A 19704-nucleotide genomic window follows, 5' to 3' on the forward strand; every position below is an offset into this window, starting at 1 on the left:
CGCTAAACCACGGCCACTTTCATCTTCATGAATTGCACTTTTTTTCCGTTTTAACGCATCACTAACGAATGTTTACCGAATTATTACCGAATGCTCGCTAACAGCTGTAGATACATTTGATGAATCCTGAAATCAACTTAACGAATTCTGTATTTTACCGAACTGTCGTTAACCAATTCGATAAGTCTTGATGAATCGAGGCCAATGTCTTTTCTGAAAAAAAAAACATTTCTTGTGCACACTATTCATCTTAACATGTGTAGCAATTTTGGTAGCAATAGCATGTATGGGAGTTTTTGCTATTCCCCGCCAAAGTCGTCACTAAATTACGTGTAAATTCATGCGTAATTACGAATGAGTATACAAAGTCAATTGAATTACGAATATGTAATTACGTATATGTGTAATTGCGGAAATTTACGAGTAATTTCGAGTAATCGTAATTAGCAGATGACGATCATCATTATTTAAGATACAGAAATAAAGCAGTGTAACTGTGGAGACATTCGCATAAAGTAACCCTTGCTTTGATCCAAAATGACCCAGGAAAGTTGGCAAACACTTGACCCTTTAACAGTCATCTTTTATAAATGTAGGTCTTGTGTGCTAGGAGTGGCATAACTACAAATCATGGGGCACCCCAGCAAAACTCTGATGGGACCCCCCAATGTTGACACCCCTTCCCTTGCCTCCCCTTGGTGACCCTCACAGCCTGGGGCCCATCTTGCAAGGGCCATAAAACAAGTGTGGACATCACATCACACCCATAACAAGTATAGCCACAAAAACACCTGGGCCCATACGCAGTTCACTTTTTCTCCTGAGTTTTCTCCTCGGCGCTATTTCCACAATTTGTAAATAAAATGCCCTTTACACCACCAGCGAGCAAACAAATACTCAAAATAATTTTGACAGTACTTTTTCACTTAATTTTTTGGTACTTTTTCATTGTAAAGTGCTAAAAATTTATTTTCAATCAAAGATGGAAAATTATCTCTTGAGCTTTCTCCAAAGAGATATTTTCACTCCTAATCAATAAAATACTTTTCAGGCCTCCAGCAAGCAAAAAATGACTCAAAATCAGTTTGATATTTCATTTTTATTTTTGGGCACTTTTTTCAGTTGCAGTACTGAAAAATGATTTTGTAGAGAAGATTAGTGATGACCATAATGTACCAGTTGCAATACATAGAATTTTGCAATGACGGCCATACGACGCAATTAGGATTTGGAAATGCAATAAATTTTGGGTAATCCATTCATAATTTCGCATAATTTTGTGCCCACTTTAGTGGTTAATAGCAAAGCCCCCATACATGCTATTGTCACCGCTACGTATTCCTACATATGTTAACCACTTAAGTACCAGCGGTCTCTGCCCCCTTAAAGAGACTCTGTAACAAAATTTTGAGCCTTATTTATTCTATCCTATAAGTTCCTATAGCTGTTCTGATGTGCTCTGTCTTACTGCAGCCTTTCCTAGTTGCACAGTGGCTGTATTATCTCTGTTATATGATCTAATCTTCTCTCCTCTGTCGGCTCTGTCGGGCTCAGGCAGTCAGGCTGGAATGTGCTGTGCTGCTTGTGATTGGATAGAAGCTATACATACCCTCTCCAGGCCCCCTGCACACTCTGTATGACTCACACACTGAGGTACTCTCAGCCTATCACTTGCTATGTCTTTTGTTTGTAAACACTGCATAAAAATGGCAATTACAAGCCAGGATTGCAGCAGGGAGTGGCAGAAACAGCACAGAGGGGCCCAGGAGAACATAATGAATAAAATGGTATGCTTTTTAGTCTAAGAATTTTACAGTACAGATTCTCTTTAAGGACCAGAGACCGCTGGTACAGAAACGGTGGTACACTCATGAACAATGAAGAATCTCCACACATACCCACCGCAATCACCTTCACCACTACATGTCGAGAACCTGGGACACCTACTCTGCCGTCTCTGTGACAGCAGAGTTCCTGTGAGCCGGTCAGGAGCCGCTTTCATTGGCTCCTGACCCTGCCAATCAATGTAAGCCAATGGGAGCTGCTTATGTTAATAGACAGGGTCAGGGGCCAATGAAATTGGCTCCTGACCTGCTCACAGAGCTTGGCCATTATAGAGACGGCAGAGCGAGTGAGCTGCGGCGGGCAGACAGGGGCAAGATCGTCGGGAGCGACAAAAGCGAGGAGAACGCGTGGCATCGGTTTATTGAAATCTATGCCCTGGCAGCCAGAAAGCCATCAAAACAGGGCGTAGATTTCAATTAGTGCAGTCCTGAAGTAGTTAAGGGGAAGAGTGGGAACAAGTAAAAAAAAATTCAAAACGGCCTTACGCTTTTTGAGAAAATTGATTTTAAAAATGCAATGTAAAAATGTTTTTCAAATTCAGAAAAATTACAGTTTAAAAAAATGTTTTTCCTTTGCACCTTCAAAATCGATTTTCTCAAAAACTACAAGGTCTTTTAAAAGAATAATAAAAAAAACTTGACTTGTTGCCACTATTCTCGTTAACATATGTAGCAACTATGGTGAGTTGTTGGTTACTTTGTTAAAGTAAAACAGTGACAACAGCTCACATGAGGGCTCTGCTATTAACTGCTGAAGTCGGCGCAAAATTACGCGAAATTAAGTGTAATTGCGAAATTACGGTTCCTGATTATGACTACAGACAAATGAATTACGATTTTCCCCAAAATTTTGTCTCATGATTTTTCATCGTAATTGCGATTATTATAGTTGCAAATTATGATGCAAAATTACAATTATGCAAAATTAGAGCTCATCTCTAGAGAACATTTAACCTGCCTGGCGTTCTGATTCCTGCGGCCGCGGGAACGTTTTTTTGTGCATATTTTTTTTTATCATGTAGCTAGCCTAGGGCTAGCTACATGATTCCCCCCTCCCTGCGGCGTCCCTCCCACTCCTCCGATCGCCGCTGGCGCAAAGACCTGTCCGGAAATCCCGTTCTGAACGTGATTTCCTTCAGGGCTTGCCCCCGTCACCATGGCGACGAACGTCGTGACTTCATCGACAGAGGGAGTCCCGATCTACCCCTCAGCGCTGCCTGGCACTGATTGGCCAGGCAGCGCACGGGGTCTCGGGGGGGGGGGGGGGGGGGGCCTGTATCGCAGCGGGTAGCGGCGGATCGGCGGCGATCGGGTAGGACATGCATAAAAAATAATTCAAATCGGCCCAGCGGGGCCTGAGCGGTGACCTCCGGCGTCTCTGGACGAGCCCAGCTCGTCCAGAACGCTAGGGAGGTTAAAAAATTATACATTAGGAGAAAACTGAGGAGAAAAGGCAATGACATATTATGGACCTAAGTGTATAAAAAAGTGCTAAATATGCATCTCATAAATAAGCTCTCCTTGTTTCTTACTTTGTAAGAAAAACTTTTCAGTGCTCTCTCCTAGCAAATACAGTAAATAAATAAAATCAAAAATTAAATAAGAAATAGCTAAAAACAACTTGCTTCTTTTAAAAAATATATATTAAGTCCTCTATAAGAACAATCTTATGCTCCCTCTTTCATTTGTTAATTGCAAGATAATTCACAAGATACATGTTTTGTAAATAAGCCTCATAGTGACTACTGATAAGAACTTACCTGTTGTCAGGTTCTGTGGGGGTTTAGTTGTTTTGTGTGTGTGAGTGCGTGAGTGTGTGCGCGTGTGTGAGTGCGTGAGTGTGTGTGCGTATGCGCATGCGTGCACGTGTGTGTGTAGGTTTTCTGCTGAGTGTTTTAAATCTATAATTGATGTAATTGATATAACTAATTTTTATTTATGAAAGGTGAGTGAAAAACCTCCAGCTGCTACCTCACAGGTTCCCCTGAAACGTCTGCCTGGCTTCCAACTGTCATATTTACATTGCTGATCTGCAAATGAGACAAGAGCTATGACTGGATGCTATACAGGCAATACAGTAAACACAAATACTCTCCACAAATGACTGAGGCACTGAGTTATGGTTTTCTTGCTCTCTAAATAGGAGCTGCATAATGTCACATGACTGGAGGCAGTTTTCTGTTCCACTGTGTATTTTGGACAGACAGGCGTTAAGTGTCTCTTGGCCTCAGTGTAAATGATCTCTCAGAAGGTGTTACTACAGCTTCAGTTGTATTAAAGCAATTCAGTAAAAAGAAAATCAGATACTCAGCTATGGAGAGGGAAGGCTCTGGGTCCTATAGAGCCTTCCTGTTCCTCTCACAGTCCCCGCTTCCCAGGGCTGTTCCCGGATTAAATTTGTCACCTCCAGGAGCCCTTGGAAGGGTTAAGAAGATGGCCGGCTCTCTGTACTGCGCATGCACGAGTGCGCGCTCCCGCATTTGCAGTAGGGAGCAGCTTGTCTTTGGTAGCACTCGGGGACTAGAGTGCTTCTGAAGGCTTCTGACAATCCCCGAAGGCATATTCAACCAGTTGCTTGAATGCGTGCAACTGGGGTGATAGCACTGGAGCGCGGGGACCGTAAGAGGAATAGGAAGGCTTTATAGGATCCAGAGCCTTCCCTAAACATAGGTGAGTATGTGACTTTTTTTGTACTCTGTTCGGTTTTATCTTAACAAAAGATAAAAATTTCTCCCAGGCAGAGTCTTTTGGAACTGTCAGTCAAACTATCTGTCTGATTACCTCTTCAGCAAGTTCATAGACATTAGTCGGAATACTGGCTGAATTCATTGTCTGAGCATAGTTCAGAAGACCTGCTTGCTGACAGATTCTAACATAATAGTAATAGGTATAAACTACATCTGGTAATCTTATTTCATTCCCAATCCAATGTTAGGGCAAGTGCACACCTAAAAGCACTAGTGTAATCGCAAATGTTAAGTGGTTTTTGAAGCTATTTTTCAAAGAAATTTCAGGCATGTGCCTAGCGATTTTCTAGTTATGCCTAGCAATTTTTGGAACATTTTGGTGTAGCAATTTTTAATTTAAAAAAAAAAATGCTTGGGAAATCGCTCTGTTATAGCGCTTTTTAGAGTGATTTTCCACTATCCTAACATTGAGGCTGAATCGCCTCCGAAATGCTGCAGGGCCCGCGTTTGCGTTTGGGAAAAAAATCACATCGCTCTGGCGTGATCCTTCTCATACAATACATTGGCCAAGCGCTTTTCAAAGTGCTAGCGTTTTTAAATGTGCTCAGAAGTGCTGTTGGTGTGCACCAGCCCTTACTTTGTGGAATGAGCCTTCAAAGGATACCCAAGGTGAAAATAAACTGAGATAAACTATTGTATCTATCCTTCTACTCCTAAAAATCACCTTTTTTGGAATCCTACAGTTTTATTTTCTGTGTATCAAATAAAAAAAATTTGTTTAATGTTGTATTGTCTCCTATGACTGATACAGTCTTTCAGTGTCCCAATAACTAAAATATATGCGCAATGACTTTTTATATCCATCCCCTGCAGCACTCAGATGCTGTTTTCTGCCAGGAAAGAGTTTTATGGCTGTGATTCATCGCTATAGTCTGACCAGGTCCTGACTGGAGAGAAACTTGCGTACCTGAATGGTTAACTCTTTTAGGCAGGAAAAGAAGAAAAGGAACACAGCACAGTTATTTGTATGCTTGGCACTGTACACACGCATAGCTATTTCATGATGCCACATGTCACCTTGGGTACCCTTTATGTTCTCTGACACTCTCCAGCCTGGGAGAAGCTGAGAAGAAGTAAATTAGAATCCGAGAGTTCCAATGCAGAGATGTTGTAACAAAGCATTCTGCCATGGAATACATTCATAACGTTTAAAGACATATAAATGTAGGTCCTTTTTTCCAAGCACAAGTGGATAAAACAATGGATCAAGTAAGCGTAACAATCAGTCTCTGGCTTCAAAAGAACCCACTTAGGCATCTTGAAGAACATAAATGGTCACCCAACCGATACAATAGGCTCCACTGCAGAGATGTCTGTTTTCCCAGACTGAATGTTCGAGGACGATGGAAGGGTATGTGAGACCAGCGACCTCTTGAAGCCTCTGTTTTCAGGCCAAGCCACCCTGTATGAAGGAAGGTTCGAAGGAAGCATGTCCTCCTGCTGGCTAGTCTGTTTTTTGCACATGTTGAGCAAAGCTTTCAACTCTGACCGGAAGTTGTCATTAAGCCAACAATATATGAATGGGTTGTAGCAGGTGCTACTCATGGCAAACCAGTGGAACGCAAAGTAAACGGCATTGTTGGTATGAATGATTTGACTGGAGAGAAGGACGACATAGCAGTTCAAAGGGAACCAGCAGACGGCAAAGAGCACCACCACCAACATCAGCATCTTAATGGTCTTCTTCTTTTTCCGGCGTAGAGCAAAGTACTGCTCTGTGGTGACATCGCCTATGGCATTCCGAAGCCACAACCTTTTGGCCACAGTGGTGTAGGCCACAGAGATGATCAGCAGTGGGAGAACATAGAGCAAGATGAATGTGGCCAAATCCAGGTATTTCCAAAAGAGCTCAGAGGGTTCTGGGAAATCAGGGAGACATAAACTTCGGATATTCTCCTCACTGCAAGCAAAAGAAAAACATCACATTAAACCAAGCTGACATAAGATCTGAAAAATGGTTATCATTAATGATGACACTTAAAAAAATATTCTAAGCTTTTTATTGAGTCTTGGCATCAAGTACCAAAGCAGGTGGATTCAGCACATTAAATGTACTTTCTTGTATGCAGCTCACAGCCTCAGCAATTTGACAAATCTCAGAGACTTATCAGAGAGGTCTCTTGTCATATTCACATAATTCCACCTCAGGGGTGCCTTGTCGTGCTCACATGGCCCTGTTTTGGCAATGGCGTCTGCGGCATGCCCATGTGGATCTGCTCTGGCATTGGTGTCCTCCTGTCTCTGTGCGTGTGTTGCTGGCCACTGTCTTGTGATGGTGGCTGGACTCTGATTATCTGCCTGCCGCCTGCCCTGACTCAGATTGCTACTGGACTCTGATTACCTGCCTGCTGCCTGCCCTGACTCGGATTGTTACTGGAATATGATTACCTGCCTGCTGCCTGCCCTGACTCAGATTGTTACTGGACTCTGATTACCTGCCTGTTGCCAGCCCTGACTCGGATTGTTACTGGACCTGAATTACTCACCTGAATATCTCCACAGTGGCATTAATCCATCAAAGGCTGCACGATAAAAAACAAACAAACAAACAAGTTGGGAAAATACCGCATTCCGTATTTTAGACTTTTTGTGCTAATTCATCAATAATTTTACAGGTGCGGTAGAAGTTTGGTAATTTTCCCGAAGCCCATTGACAAAAACCTGTTCGGTAACAGCAGAGCAGTGTGGAGTGTCTTTGTGTTGTTACAAGCTGTTCTGTGCAGTGAGGGCAATACAATAGTAAGAGGCATCCTGACATTCCTTTAGAATGTACATGTTTGTTAAGCTGCCTCTGCTCACTCTGAATCTGTCTATTAGTCTTTCTTAACATTTTATTTAATTGTCACAGCTTAGCAGACCATTCCAGGAGACAATACACATCATGCTTAGGTGATTTCCCCACTAGCTCCTCCGACGTCAAACAGGAACCTACAAGTTTAAACAGCCGAAGGGTGGCAAGGGAAACCTCTTTTGTTCTGTTCTCTCTGGTTCACTGCCTAGGGGGTAGAAAAGCTTGTTCCTGAGAAGCTTTTGCAACCTATCAGCGGGACTTGCAGGAGACAGAGGCTGTCCCTATTGGCTATCTGCTCCTGTCAGACATGAGGATATCCACACAGAAGGCATTTGAGATGGTTTTTGACAGATAAGAGGTGCCGGAAATTAACAAACATGTTCCTGAATTTACATTTGCTGACGTGTTGGATGTGTTTACCGCACAAGTTGGTAATTTACCTCACTGCTCGGTAATTTCAGCTTGCCATGCAGTAACAGCCTTAATGAATTGACTAAATGCTCCGAAAACTCAGCTGTTTTCAGCATTACCAAATGCGCTAATGCTTGATGAATTGACGCCATTGAGGTGTTGATGTTCTCCCAACCGCTAGGCAAAGTTTTCCCAGTTGTGACCTGGTGGACACTAGGCAGCAAAGCCCATCATCCCTGACGGGGTGTGCTGGTGAATACCCATAGTCACTTAGAAGCCACTTCTGGGTAACGCTTGTAACTTAGAGGAAGGCTCAACAGTGTCCAAAGACATAACATCGCTAGTCATGTGACAACCTCTCCCCCATCTCATGACCACTGTAACTGGCTAAAGATGCTCATATACCACTCCATATTGTGGCCTAATGGACTCAATTAAATAATTTTATCGAAATCAGAAAAGACTCTGTGCCACAACATGGCAGCCCTATCAATCCTTTGATCCATTTCGAAAGGAAGGATCGCTCGGACTTGCTGAAAAATCTCGGTCACAAGTGCTCAGCGCATCATGACAGATAACATACCCAATGGACTGCTGCCCGGTGTCCTCCAAGTGTAAAAGTGTCATCCCCTGCCACCCCGCCCATGCGCAGTGTAAAAGTCTCACCTGTCTACTACAACTCCTGGTCTACTCTGGTGTCTACCGCCACCACCGAAGGCTAAGAGTCATACCAGCGGATAGGTGAGACTTAACTGAGCATGGGCACTGGGGGGACACTTTAACACTTGGGGGGTGGCTAGGCAGGTGGTGGAGGCGGCAGCCCTAGGCCAATTTCTGGTAGATTTCATGATGAAATCTATCAGAACTCAGTCTGTGATGTATAGGCAGACAACTGATCCCTCTCTGATCAGATTTGATCAGAGAAAGATCTGCCTCATGGTCATTATGCGCCGGATCAAGCCAGCGGCGCGATGCCGGCGCATCCCCGCTCGTCCGCGCGGATCGATTGCCGCTTGTCCCCGCCGGGGCGTCCTTATCACAGCTCGATTCCCTGCCATTGTCCGCCAGCGGGAATCGACCCGGCGCGAGTCGAGCGGCATGATCGGGCCAGCTGAATATTATCAGCTGGCCGGATCAGCTGGTCGATACACGGTACAGAAACGTACCGTGTATCCCCAGCATAAGAGGTAACCCTGACTTGTGAGTATTCTATACTTACCTTTCATTATTCCTCCCTTGTGTCCATACATACTACACTATATTGGACTCTCTGTGTTCCTTTGTTCTTTATCTCATTCATACATTCTAAAACAAACTTTCCCTTGTTGCCTGCGTTATTTGCAACTGTCTTCTCTCTGTGCGGCCACTGGCACGTTGTTCTTATTGTATAAAGAACAATGGATTGGGTGACAGAAAAGAAAAGTGGGCATCTGTTTCAGGTAGGGTTGTTAGGTTGAATTTGCGGTGTAGGAGGGTTAGTGTTATGGGATAGGGTACCTGTATTGAGCATAAAAATAACTGCTCTTGGACAGGTCTTTCCACCCCTTCCCTACCAGAGGGGTCAATGGAGGGGTATTGCTTGCCCCCCCTCTGACGGTAAAATGGTTAAAGAGGAACTCTAGTAAAAATATAATGTAGTGCATAAAATTGCTTATTTATTTATTTACAATATTTGCTTTTAAATTGTTTAATCAGTCGTTGTTGTTTTTGTAAAATATTTGCATCTTTGCTCTTTCTGGTTTACTTTCTGAAATTTATTACAGGTGGTGACATTTTCAGTCCTGTCAGGTGATCTCTGCGGAATGTTTGTTTACTGAGTGTTCCGAAGCAAGTAGAATATACTCGGTTTCCCAGAATCCTCGGGAGGGATTCTCCATAGCTATTCAGCTAGGGTAAACAACACTGGGCAGCCAGGGCTACACTTAATATACAGCAGTGGTCCTCAAACTAAGGCCCACGGGCCGAATGCGGCCCCCTGATACATTCTTACCGGCCCCCACACACACAAAATGTATTACTTGTAGATGCGGTCAGCTACATCTTTAAATATTGGTGGTCTGCATATAGAATAGCAGTGCTGGCACCACCCATCCACATGGAAGCCAGAAAGAAGTAATTAGTTGGTTTCTAATCAAATTCTACATCAGGTGACACTTCTGTCCACTGCAGATTGTCGCCTGGGTATGCTTTACTGTCTGGCCCGCATAGACTTCTTCATCATTTTATGTATACTCTGGCCCTCACCCCAAAACGTTTGGGGACCCCTGATATACAGCATTATATAGATATATAGGATTTCTGTTGCATATATTTTTACTGCATATATAATTTAATTTTTTTCCTTCTGTATAAAATAATATAGTACCTGGTGCAGTAATTAACCACTGCAGATCTCCTCTGCTGACTATCCCTCCTGCTTTATATCTTATGACTCACCCTGAACTTTACATGATACCCACACACAGTGCAGAAAATTAAATACCCTTACCAACTAATTATAGCACTTAAAGCGGACCCAAGCCAAACTATTTTTTAATTCAAAATATTTAGTTGCACCACTCTGACACATACAAAGATAAATAAACACTCCTTCAAGCCTATCAGCATTTCAGTGCATACTTTTCACCTTTCTCTTTTCATAACTAGGGTTATACAGGTGGCAGCCATTAGCAATTCCTCCTTTGCTGGACACCACCTACTCCACCAGTTTGCCGGATTCTGTCCCGACAATATGAAAGGAAGGGAGGGGTTCCTCCAATAAATGTAAAATATGTAATATCTGTCATCATGCAGCTGAAAGAAGGCTGCTATTTATTATTATAATTTAGAAAATAGATTTTATTTCTGAACTCTTGTATTTTTAATTTGGGTCCACTTTAAGAGCCAAAGGTAAGGCAAAGTATTTTATTGTGCATTTAATACATGCAGCGTGAAGCGGCTGGTACAGATGGCACGCAGCACGCTCTTGTCAAGATTTAAGAAGAATAGAAGAACAGAAAAACAAAGAAAAGTTGGAAACAGAAGAACATGATGTGAAAGATCGCGGTATACAGAAGAAGGAACAAATACAGATCAGAATGAAAAATGTGAGACTACAGGTGAAAAAGAAAAGAGAGGGCTTTTTTTTCTTTGTATTCATTTTAACATTTTGTTTTTAGTTTATTTCAAATAAAAAAAAAATATTTTCACTTGTAGGCCAGTGGAGTTTAAATATTACTCTTTTTACTTAATAAGCAGGGAGATATTCGCCATCTGGGTATCCCTATAGGAAGCCAGGTATAGATGCCCCCAGTATAGGTTAGCCAGGTAGGTTTCCACAGTTTAAGTAAACCAGGTAGGTTTAACCAGTATAGGTTAGCAAGGTAGGCTTCCCCCAGTATATGTTAGCCAGGTGGGTTCCCCCAGTATAGGTTAGCCAGGTAGCCTTTCCCAGTATAGGTTAGCCAGGTAGGTTTCCTCAGTATAGGTTAGCAAGGTAGGTCCCCCCAGTATAGCCAGCATGCTCCCTCCCCCCCCCCCCCCCCCAGCCGTCGCTTGTTTACTGCCTCCTGCAGTAGGACAGTCTTGCTGCGTCCCTCTCGCCTGCTTCCTCTCAGACATTAGATCAGCGGTGACCCACAGGACAGCAGTGAAGAAAGGAGTGTAGCTCTCATAGAAGCGCCTATACCGGAAGTAGATGAGCGGTGGCTGGGGAGTGAGGGGGGTGGGGGGGATGTCGCATGACGCCGCCTTATGCACGTCATTCAAATGGTGTCATGGGCGGACTGCCCCTGCCCTTATTATAATTATTTATTGTATTTATCAAATTAAGTAGCGCTGCACAATAACAATCAAACAGAGAACATTTATATCGCGCTTTTCTCCTGGTGGACTCAAAGCACCAGAGCTGCAGCCACTAGGACGCACTCTATAGGCAGTAGCAGTGTTAGGGAGTCTTGCCCGAGGTCTCCTACTGAACAGGTGCTGGCTTACTGAACAGGAGGAGCTGAGATTCGAACCCTGGTCTCCTGTGTCAGAGGCAAAGCCCTTAACCAGTACACTATACAGCCACTTCACTTCAATAGATAAATGGGGTTAACCTTCAAGGGCCTCAATTCATAAAGCATTACCGCATGCAGTAATGCAGAAAACAGCTGACTTTACCGAGCACTTAGGAAAATGTCAATTCATAAAGGTTGTTACCGCATGGAAAGCTGAAATTACCGAGCAGCGGGGTAAATTACCGACTTGTGCGGTAAACACATCCAACACATTTACTGTCAATAAATGTCAATTCATAAGGACTAGAACATGCTGTAAATCCCAGACACATTACCGGCAGCTATGGTCTGTCGGAAACAGTGCAGAGAGGGATAAGCTATGACTAACAGGAGCAGAGAGCCAATACCAACAGCCTCTGTCTCCTGTAAGCCCCTGCGATAGGATCCAAAGCCTTCTCCAGAGGGTCAAGCTATTAAATAAAATGTTAAGAAAGACTAATGGACAGATTGAGGGAGCAGAGGCAGTGTAACAAACGTACATTCTAAAGGGATGTCTGAGATGCCTTTTGCTTGTGCAATGTCGCTGCAGGGAACAGCATGTAACAGAACAGAGACAACTCTACACTGCTCTGTTGTTACCACAGCCCTTTATGAATCGAGGCCAAGGTAAGATATACAAATAGCTCAGAACAAGAAACAAGATAATGCCATGGGGTTTAATGTCTTTAGAAACAATAGTTCAAGTCCGTTCTAGTCCATTAAGGCACCGGACAATGGCCTCAATTCACTAAATATTATCGCATTCAGTAATGCAAAAAGCAGCTGATTTTACCGATCACCTTCCCAAATTCCAATTCACTAAACCTGTTATCGACTTTTGTGGTAAATATGTCAAGAAATATCAAGAAATTGTAATTTCTTGAGGCAAAAGTATTCAGTGCTTTTCTCCAGCTCTGACCAGCTGAAAACTCACACTCTCCCTGTGGTAACATATTGACAGTAGCAGTAGCAGTTGATGTAGCAGACAGCCAATAGGTAGAGCCAGACAGCCAATAGGGAGAGGCACACAGCACTGCTTCTCATCTGGATTTTGTCCGATACCCTCGAAGGTGGGAGTTCACTCTGGCAGAACAGGGGAAGGAGACATTTCATGAGGCTTGACGCAAGGAGACAATCAGAGGAACAGGCACGGGTAGGATTATACAGCAGCAAGCTTGTAACTGTAATCTTTATATTGGGCATCTACCGTACTTTCCATTTTGTGTAGCTGCGGCTGTTGTTGAACACTAATAACACAACATATTTGATAGGAGTTAATGAAGCTCATAGTCTTGCTGTTGATGATTAGTTCTATGGGAGAGCTAGTGGGCACTCGGGCAGAGCTGCTGTTAGCTGGCACTTACAGAAACACAACACCCAAACAAACCATGTGCTCAAGACCCATGTAATAGGATAGTCTTTGGAATGGCAAAAAAAGAAGTAGAAAATGGTCTGGCAGTACATGACAAGATATGACAGTAACAACAAACGTTGTGCTGCACACTTTTGCCTCAGAAGAAGTTTGGCGTTTGCCTCATGAAACGGTCGTCAGGCCGTGCACCCTATTGGCACCCACATCTGCTGCCTGCCTTCCACACCCGGACACCACCAAACCAACATGGTATGGCACATCTGATTCACGTTTGTTGTTACTGTCATATCTTGTCATGTACTTCACCACATGAAGATCATGTGTTTGCTGTTCACAATTAAACCATAGTGCCAGACCATTTTCTACTTCTTTTTTTGCTGTTGATGATTAGCAATGGCTTACCTGTATTCAAAGGTGAAAAGTTTCTGGTAAATGGCGTGCGGCAAAGAGAAGCAGGTAGCCATAATCCAGATGATGGCGATGTAGGCCACTCCTTTAACAGTTGATATCCGCGGCTTTAAAGGGTGCATGATGACCTAGAAAATCACAACAAAAAAAAAAAATACATTAAAGAGGAGCTGTAGGGAAAAATGAACAAAAAAAATGCAAATGAAATTTGTCCCATGTATAGTCCTGCCAGGTGATATCTGTGCATAGAACTCTCAGTAAATGAACATTCTGCAGAGGGAGATACTCCTTACTTGACAATTGGGAACAGCCATCCTTTCCCACAATGCAACGAGGTTCACAGGCAGCAAACTGTCAGGGCCATGGTCCTTGTAAGAATCTATACGTTGGTTGCTATTGGCAACAACACTACACTTTTGTTCTGCACCATATCACAGAAAGTGTGATAACTTGACTCTCATCACAGCAAGCAGCATAGGAGATAGAACTTCTTAGACGTCATCAAAGTCTCAGGAGTTGCATGGCAACCAGGTTTTCTCTTATGTTACATGTATACTACGTGGCACTTAGGTCTATACACACCATACAGTTACAGTAGATAATATGACAATACATTACAAAAAGAGTAAAGGGTGGGAGTCATCGGCCAGAAGTCAGAAGCAGCAGAAGAAGTACCTCTCTGGAGCCCGTCGGCTGCTTTAATACCAATCACTAAAGAGTTAAATGTGACATCATCTGAACAGGAACGTATCAATAACTTATCGCCTGCTATTGGCTGATAATACCTCATGATATAATGACAGGCACTGTCTTTACTGCGCATGCACAAATTATCTCCTAGTTCTAAAAAGAACATTGTTTAATGTACTGGACTCTTGTTTTCCTTCACGAAATATGCAAACACGGGATGTTTACAGAAAAGACTGCCTCAATGTCTGCCCATCGGGCCTAGATAAGCTTTAACCTTGGCTGGTTTTGTGTAAGACACAAAACCATGTTCCAGTGTTTCTAGAAATGCTGCTCAAAGGGAGACTCTGCAAATCAAGTCTTTTAACTAAACTCAGTTAAAGTAACTGAGGCCTACGAATTCAATCATATAATACTTAAATTCTAACAGTCCTGACATCACACAGTGGGAGGGGTTTCACTAAAATATCAGCCAAACAGACCTCTCTGATGCATATGAGTTATTTGGCTGCCTGGTCAGTTTCACCCTGCTGCCACTGAAATGCAAAGTGGCATTGAAGCGAAATGAAACCCAGCATTTCTTCTTTGCTCTAATAGATTATTTACAGCATATTATATACAACCAGCATTTCTTTTTTTACTACAACAGCATTCAAATCGTTACACACAGGAATTAGAAGCAAAGCTGGACGCATCCGAACTGTAGATAATGTTATCTTGTGTTTACTCAATTGTATCAAGTGAGGAATGTGACACATTATCTGACTGTGCAGAAGTTCCTGGACACAATGCAACATAAATAAATCCTGCCTTCAATGCAACATGAATAAAACCAGTTATGAATAAAATGCAAAGTCAGCTCTCAAAGCAAAAAACGGTACTTTTGGGAACTTGTCATTTTTAAATGAATAATAATACTTATGCACAAATGCAAATATGATAACCGTATGACATATAAAGAGTAGGAAAACATGTTTTTATTGAATATTATGTCAGTGTTTTAAACTGCTTTAAATACTATTATCCTGATTCAAAACTCCCTGTCTGTAAAATATAAGCTCTAGTCTGCAGCAATGCTTAGCTACTAAGATATGGAATTACACACACTGTGTTTACACCCCCCTCAACTTGCTTTTAGAGTCATCAGACACAGGCTGGGGGCTGGAATGATTTGTCTGTGATCTGTCCACACAGGAGCAGCTTGCTAGCAAGTAAGGATAAAAGAAAGCATACCAACCAACTAGCCAAGTACATCTGTAGGTAACGTTTCTTCCATAATAGCACCATCATTTGGACAATCTGCTCTGCTCAAAAGCCTCTGAATTCCGTTTGTGATATCTACATTTGGTTCCTATCTTTGCTGAACTAGTTAGCCTTAATTGTATCACCTGAGTTAGGCAAACATATCTAAAGCTCGCCATAAAAACATTGATTTTGATCACCCAACTGCCCCTCCCCCCCATCCTTTCACCCCCCCTGACCAAAAAAAATATTGTAAGTTGGAGCCGCCACTCATAGGAAACAGGTACTCACATACAGTACTTGTTTATGGAATTGTGCTGCAGAGGGAATAAAGTTGCACAGGGCTTTGTATTGTACTTATTCCTCCAATGTACAAATACATTCTAGCATGAAATAGAGATATTCCATTCTATTCTCCTTTTATCAGAGTCTGTCACTTGATGCTCTGAAGGTGCTCCAGCCATTCACACTACAGAATCTATACCAGCTATGAGCACCATATCGCCTTAAACAAGTCTCTGCTGTCAAGAAATAAATAGTGCTAGTCCTGCAATCAATAAGGAGAGTCTCAGAGGGCAGGTTATACTAAATGGAATCCGCCACAGAGGAGTGGAGATGAAAGGAAGCTCTATGAGAACAGACAGGAGCACAATCGGCAGACACAGCAGGTGACAACCATACCACCTAGCCGTGTCTATTAAAAGACTATTTCAGGCAGCAGCGAGATAGACCCAGATGTAACATTCACTGCAATGCACGTACTTCATAAGTTGTCTCACGCGGTGCCTGTACTGAGTAGCAGATTATAGGTAATAGGCAGCAGCAAGAATAAAATACACTAAAAACAGTTTAAGAATGGGAGGTAGTGGTGAACATACCTCCCTATTGAGGACTGGAGTTGTTTAAAGAGGAACTCCAGAGAAAATAATGTAATAAAAAAAAGTGCTTAATTTTTACAATAATTATGTATAAATGATTTAGTCAGTGTTTGCCCATTGTAAAATCATTTAAATCCCTGATTTACATTCTGACATTTATTACATGGTGACATTTTTACTGTTGGCAGGTGATTTAGCTGCTGCTTGCTTTTTTGGCAGTTGGAAACAGCTGTAAACAGCTATTTCACACAATGCAACAAAGTTCAGACAGAAAACTGCCAGGAGTACCACGGCCCTCAGAGTTTCTTGTGGGAGGGGTTTCATCACACCTGATGGTCTGTTTGTGAAAAGGAGAAGATTTCTCATGTAAATGGGGCTATCAGTTCAATTCTTCAAACTGTAGTGGGTACAGGAGAAAAAAGAAACCACAGGGACACCGGGAGCCCTTATGGTGTATTATCTTCTAGTATATGGTTTACGTAATAGAGTAATAATACTCACAAGTGTGGGTTGCTGAAGAGGCAACCACTCGATTAGGTGTGTGGAGAAAACCCGTCCCCACTCTGTCTTTTTTACAGGTGGTCGCAGCTCCTTTAAAAAACATCACTCCTTAGTCTGTCGTGAAGACCCCACGAGGTGGGGTAGTAAATGGGATATCAAAAGAGATAGGAGGCGCCCTTGAGGTGTGTTTTACATTCGCTTTTTGTGTGTAGTTATGCAAGAAGTTTGCCTACCTTGAATCATAAATCAGAAGGCTTCACTTACTGAGATGATTAGAGTAGTTTACTGACATAAGCACTTCCGACAACGCGTTTCGCGGCACAAACCGCTTCTTCAGGTCAATTTAACATGCTGTGACTGGCGCCCAGACATTTGGTGACAGTCACAGCACGTTAAATTGACCTAAAGAAGCGGTTAATCATCGCCGTCAGTGATGCTCAAATACCCCTTTTCAAAATTCGAGTTAGGTCGAATTCGAATAGTAAATTATTCGAGATCAGTCGAATATTCGAGGCGACTAATTTTTACTATTCGATTCGACCTCGGAATTCGAGCTCACTATTCGAGTCGGTATTCGAGCTCATTATTCGAGCTGACTATTCGAAATGGCCTTAAATAGCTTCCAACACTTGTTTTGAAGGTGAATGATGCAAGAAACCTCTTTTTTTCCAAGTAACAACAGCAAGTGATTATGTGGGGATGTTCCTTTAAAAAAAAAAAGTTGAAAAGAGAAGTTGTGTCCAGAAATTTGTTCAGTACTGTATATACTTCTTCTTCTTCTTCTTTATCTTCTATATCTTCTATATCTTCTTCTTCTATATCTTCTTCTTCTATATCTTCTTCTTCTTTTATATTGTCTTCTTCTTCTTCTTCTTCATCTTCTTCATCATCATCTTTTTCTTCTTCATCTTCTTTTTCTTCATCTTCTTCATCTTCTTCATCTTCTTCTTCATCTTCTTCTTCATCTTCTTCATCTTCTTCTTCATCTTCTTCATCTTCTTCTTCTTCATCTTCTTCATCTTCTTCATCTTCATCTTCTTCATCTTCTTCATCATCTTCTTCATCTTCTTCATCTTCTTCATCTTCTTCTTCATCTTCTTCATCTTCTTCATCTTCTTCTTCATCTTCTTCTTCATCTTCTTCATCTTCTTCTTCATCTTCTTCATCTTCTTCATCTTCTTCTTCTTCATCTTCTTCATCTTCTTCATCTTCATCTTCTTCATCTTCTTCTTCGTCTTCATCTTCTTCATCTTCTTCATCTTCTTCTTCATCTTCTTCATCTTCTTCTTCATCTTCTTCATCTTCTTCATCTTCATCTTCTTCATCTTCTTCATCTTCTTCATCTTCATCTTCTTCATCTTCTTCTTCTTCATCTTCTTCATCTTCTTCATCTTCTTCATCTTCTTCATCTTCTTCTTCTTCTCCTTCTTCTTCTTCTTCATCTTCTTCTTCTTCTTCTTCATCTTCTTCTTCTTCATCTTCTTCATCTTCTTCTATATCGTCTTCTTCTTCACTTATTTCTCTTTTCAAATTTTTTTTTTAAAGAAATGCAGCTATTTTTGAGCGTAACAAATAGCTGGTGGCGCACGCATGTTGGAAGCGCCATTGTATGTGCTCCCTGAGTCCCTGGCAGTGGAAACACACAGACAGCAGGAGGTAAATTCAGCAGCAGGAGGAGGAGGATGAGTGTGTGGCAGCAGGCAGTCAATGAGGCAGGCAGCGTGACATAATAGCCCTGGTACCTAGCGGTGATACCAGGGCTGTAAATAAACACAGCAGGCAGGAGGTCCCAGACAGCGGTCGTGCAGCCCACATTGTGTCCAATACACAACTGGGACAACACAGTTTTCAACCCGGGCACCTCAGAAAAATTAAACCTTTTTTTTTTTTTTTTTTATGGTTTTGTAGTTTTGGTTTTACAACCAATTACACAGATATAGCTATTTTTTGACGTAATAGCTGGTGGCAGAGTGGCAGCAGAAGGTAAATCTGTGTACCCTGGCGTTGGGAAACACAGACAGACAGACAGCAGCAGCAGCAGCAGCAGGAGGAATGGAGGAGTAATGTGAGCAGCTATTGTTTGACGTAATAGCTGGTGGCAGAGTGGCAGCAGAAGCTAATTCTGTGTACCCTGGCAGTGGGAAACACAGACAGACAGCAGCATCAGCAGGAGGAATGGAGGAGTAGTGTGAGTGTGGCAGCAGGCAGGCAGCGTGACCTAATAGCCCTGGTACCTAGCGGTGATACCAGGGCTGTAAATAAACACAGCAGGCAGGAGGTCCCAGACAGCGGTCGTGCAGCCCACATTGTGTCCAATACACAACTGGGACAACACAGTTTTCAACCCGGGCACCTCAGAAAAATTAAACCTTTTTTTTTTTTTTATGGTTTTGTAGTTTTGGTTTTACAACCAATTACACAGATATAGCTATTTTTTGACGTAATAGCTGGTGGCAGAGTGGCAGCAGAAGGTAAATCTGTGTACCCTGGCGTTGGGAAACACAGACAGACAGACAGCAGCAGCAGCAGCAGGAGGAATGGAGGAGTAATGTGAGCAGCTATTGTTTGACGTAATAGCTGGTGGCAGAGTGGCAGCAGAAGCTAATTCTGTGTACCCTGGCAGTGGGAAACACAGACAGACAGCAGCATCAGCAGGAGGAATGGAGGAGTAGTGTGAGTGTGGCAGCAGGCAGGCAGCGTGACCTAATAGCCCTGGTACCTAGCGGTGATACCAGGGCTGTAAATAAACACAGCAGGCAGGAGGTCCCAGACAGCGGTCGTGCAGCCCACATTGTGTCCAATAC

General features: G+C 42.6%; 1 protein-coding gene across 1 annotated transcript in view; it reads right to left on the reverse strand.

Annotated features, from left to right (window-relative positions):
• Nucleotides 1-3473: 3473 nt before the first annotated feature.
• The window catches only part of LOC137543828 (G-protein coupled receptor 83-like), an 82026-nt gene continuing 65795 nt past the window's right edge, over nucleotides 3474-19704 (reverse strand). The window contains exons 3-4 of the mRNA XM_068264913.1: nucleotides 13587-13720; nucleotides 3474-6491 (exon numbers count right to left, since the gene is read on the reverse strand). Of these exons, the coding sequence (XP_068121014.1) occupies nucleotides 5867-6491; nucleotides 13587-13720 (759 nt within the window). The 3' untranslated portion in view covers nucleotides 3474-5866. The remainder of the gene's footprint in view (nucleotides 6492-13586; nucleotides 13721-19704) is intronic.

This window comes from Hyperolius riggenbachi, chromosome 2 (genome assembly GCF_040937935.1).
Source record: "Hyperolius riggenbachi isolate aHypRig1 chromosome 2, aHypRig1.pri, whole genome shotgun sequence".
NCBI classification, from domain to species: Eukaryota; Metazoa; Chordata; class Amphibia; order Anura; family Hyperoliidae; genus Hyperolius; species Hyperolius riggenbachi.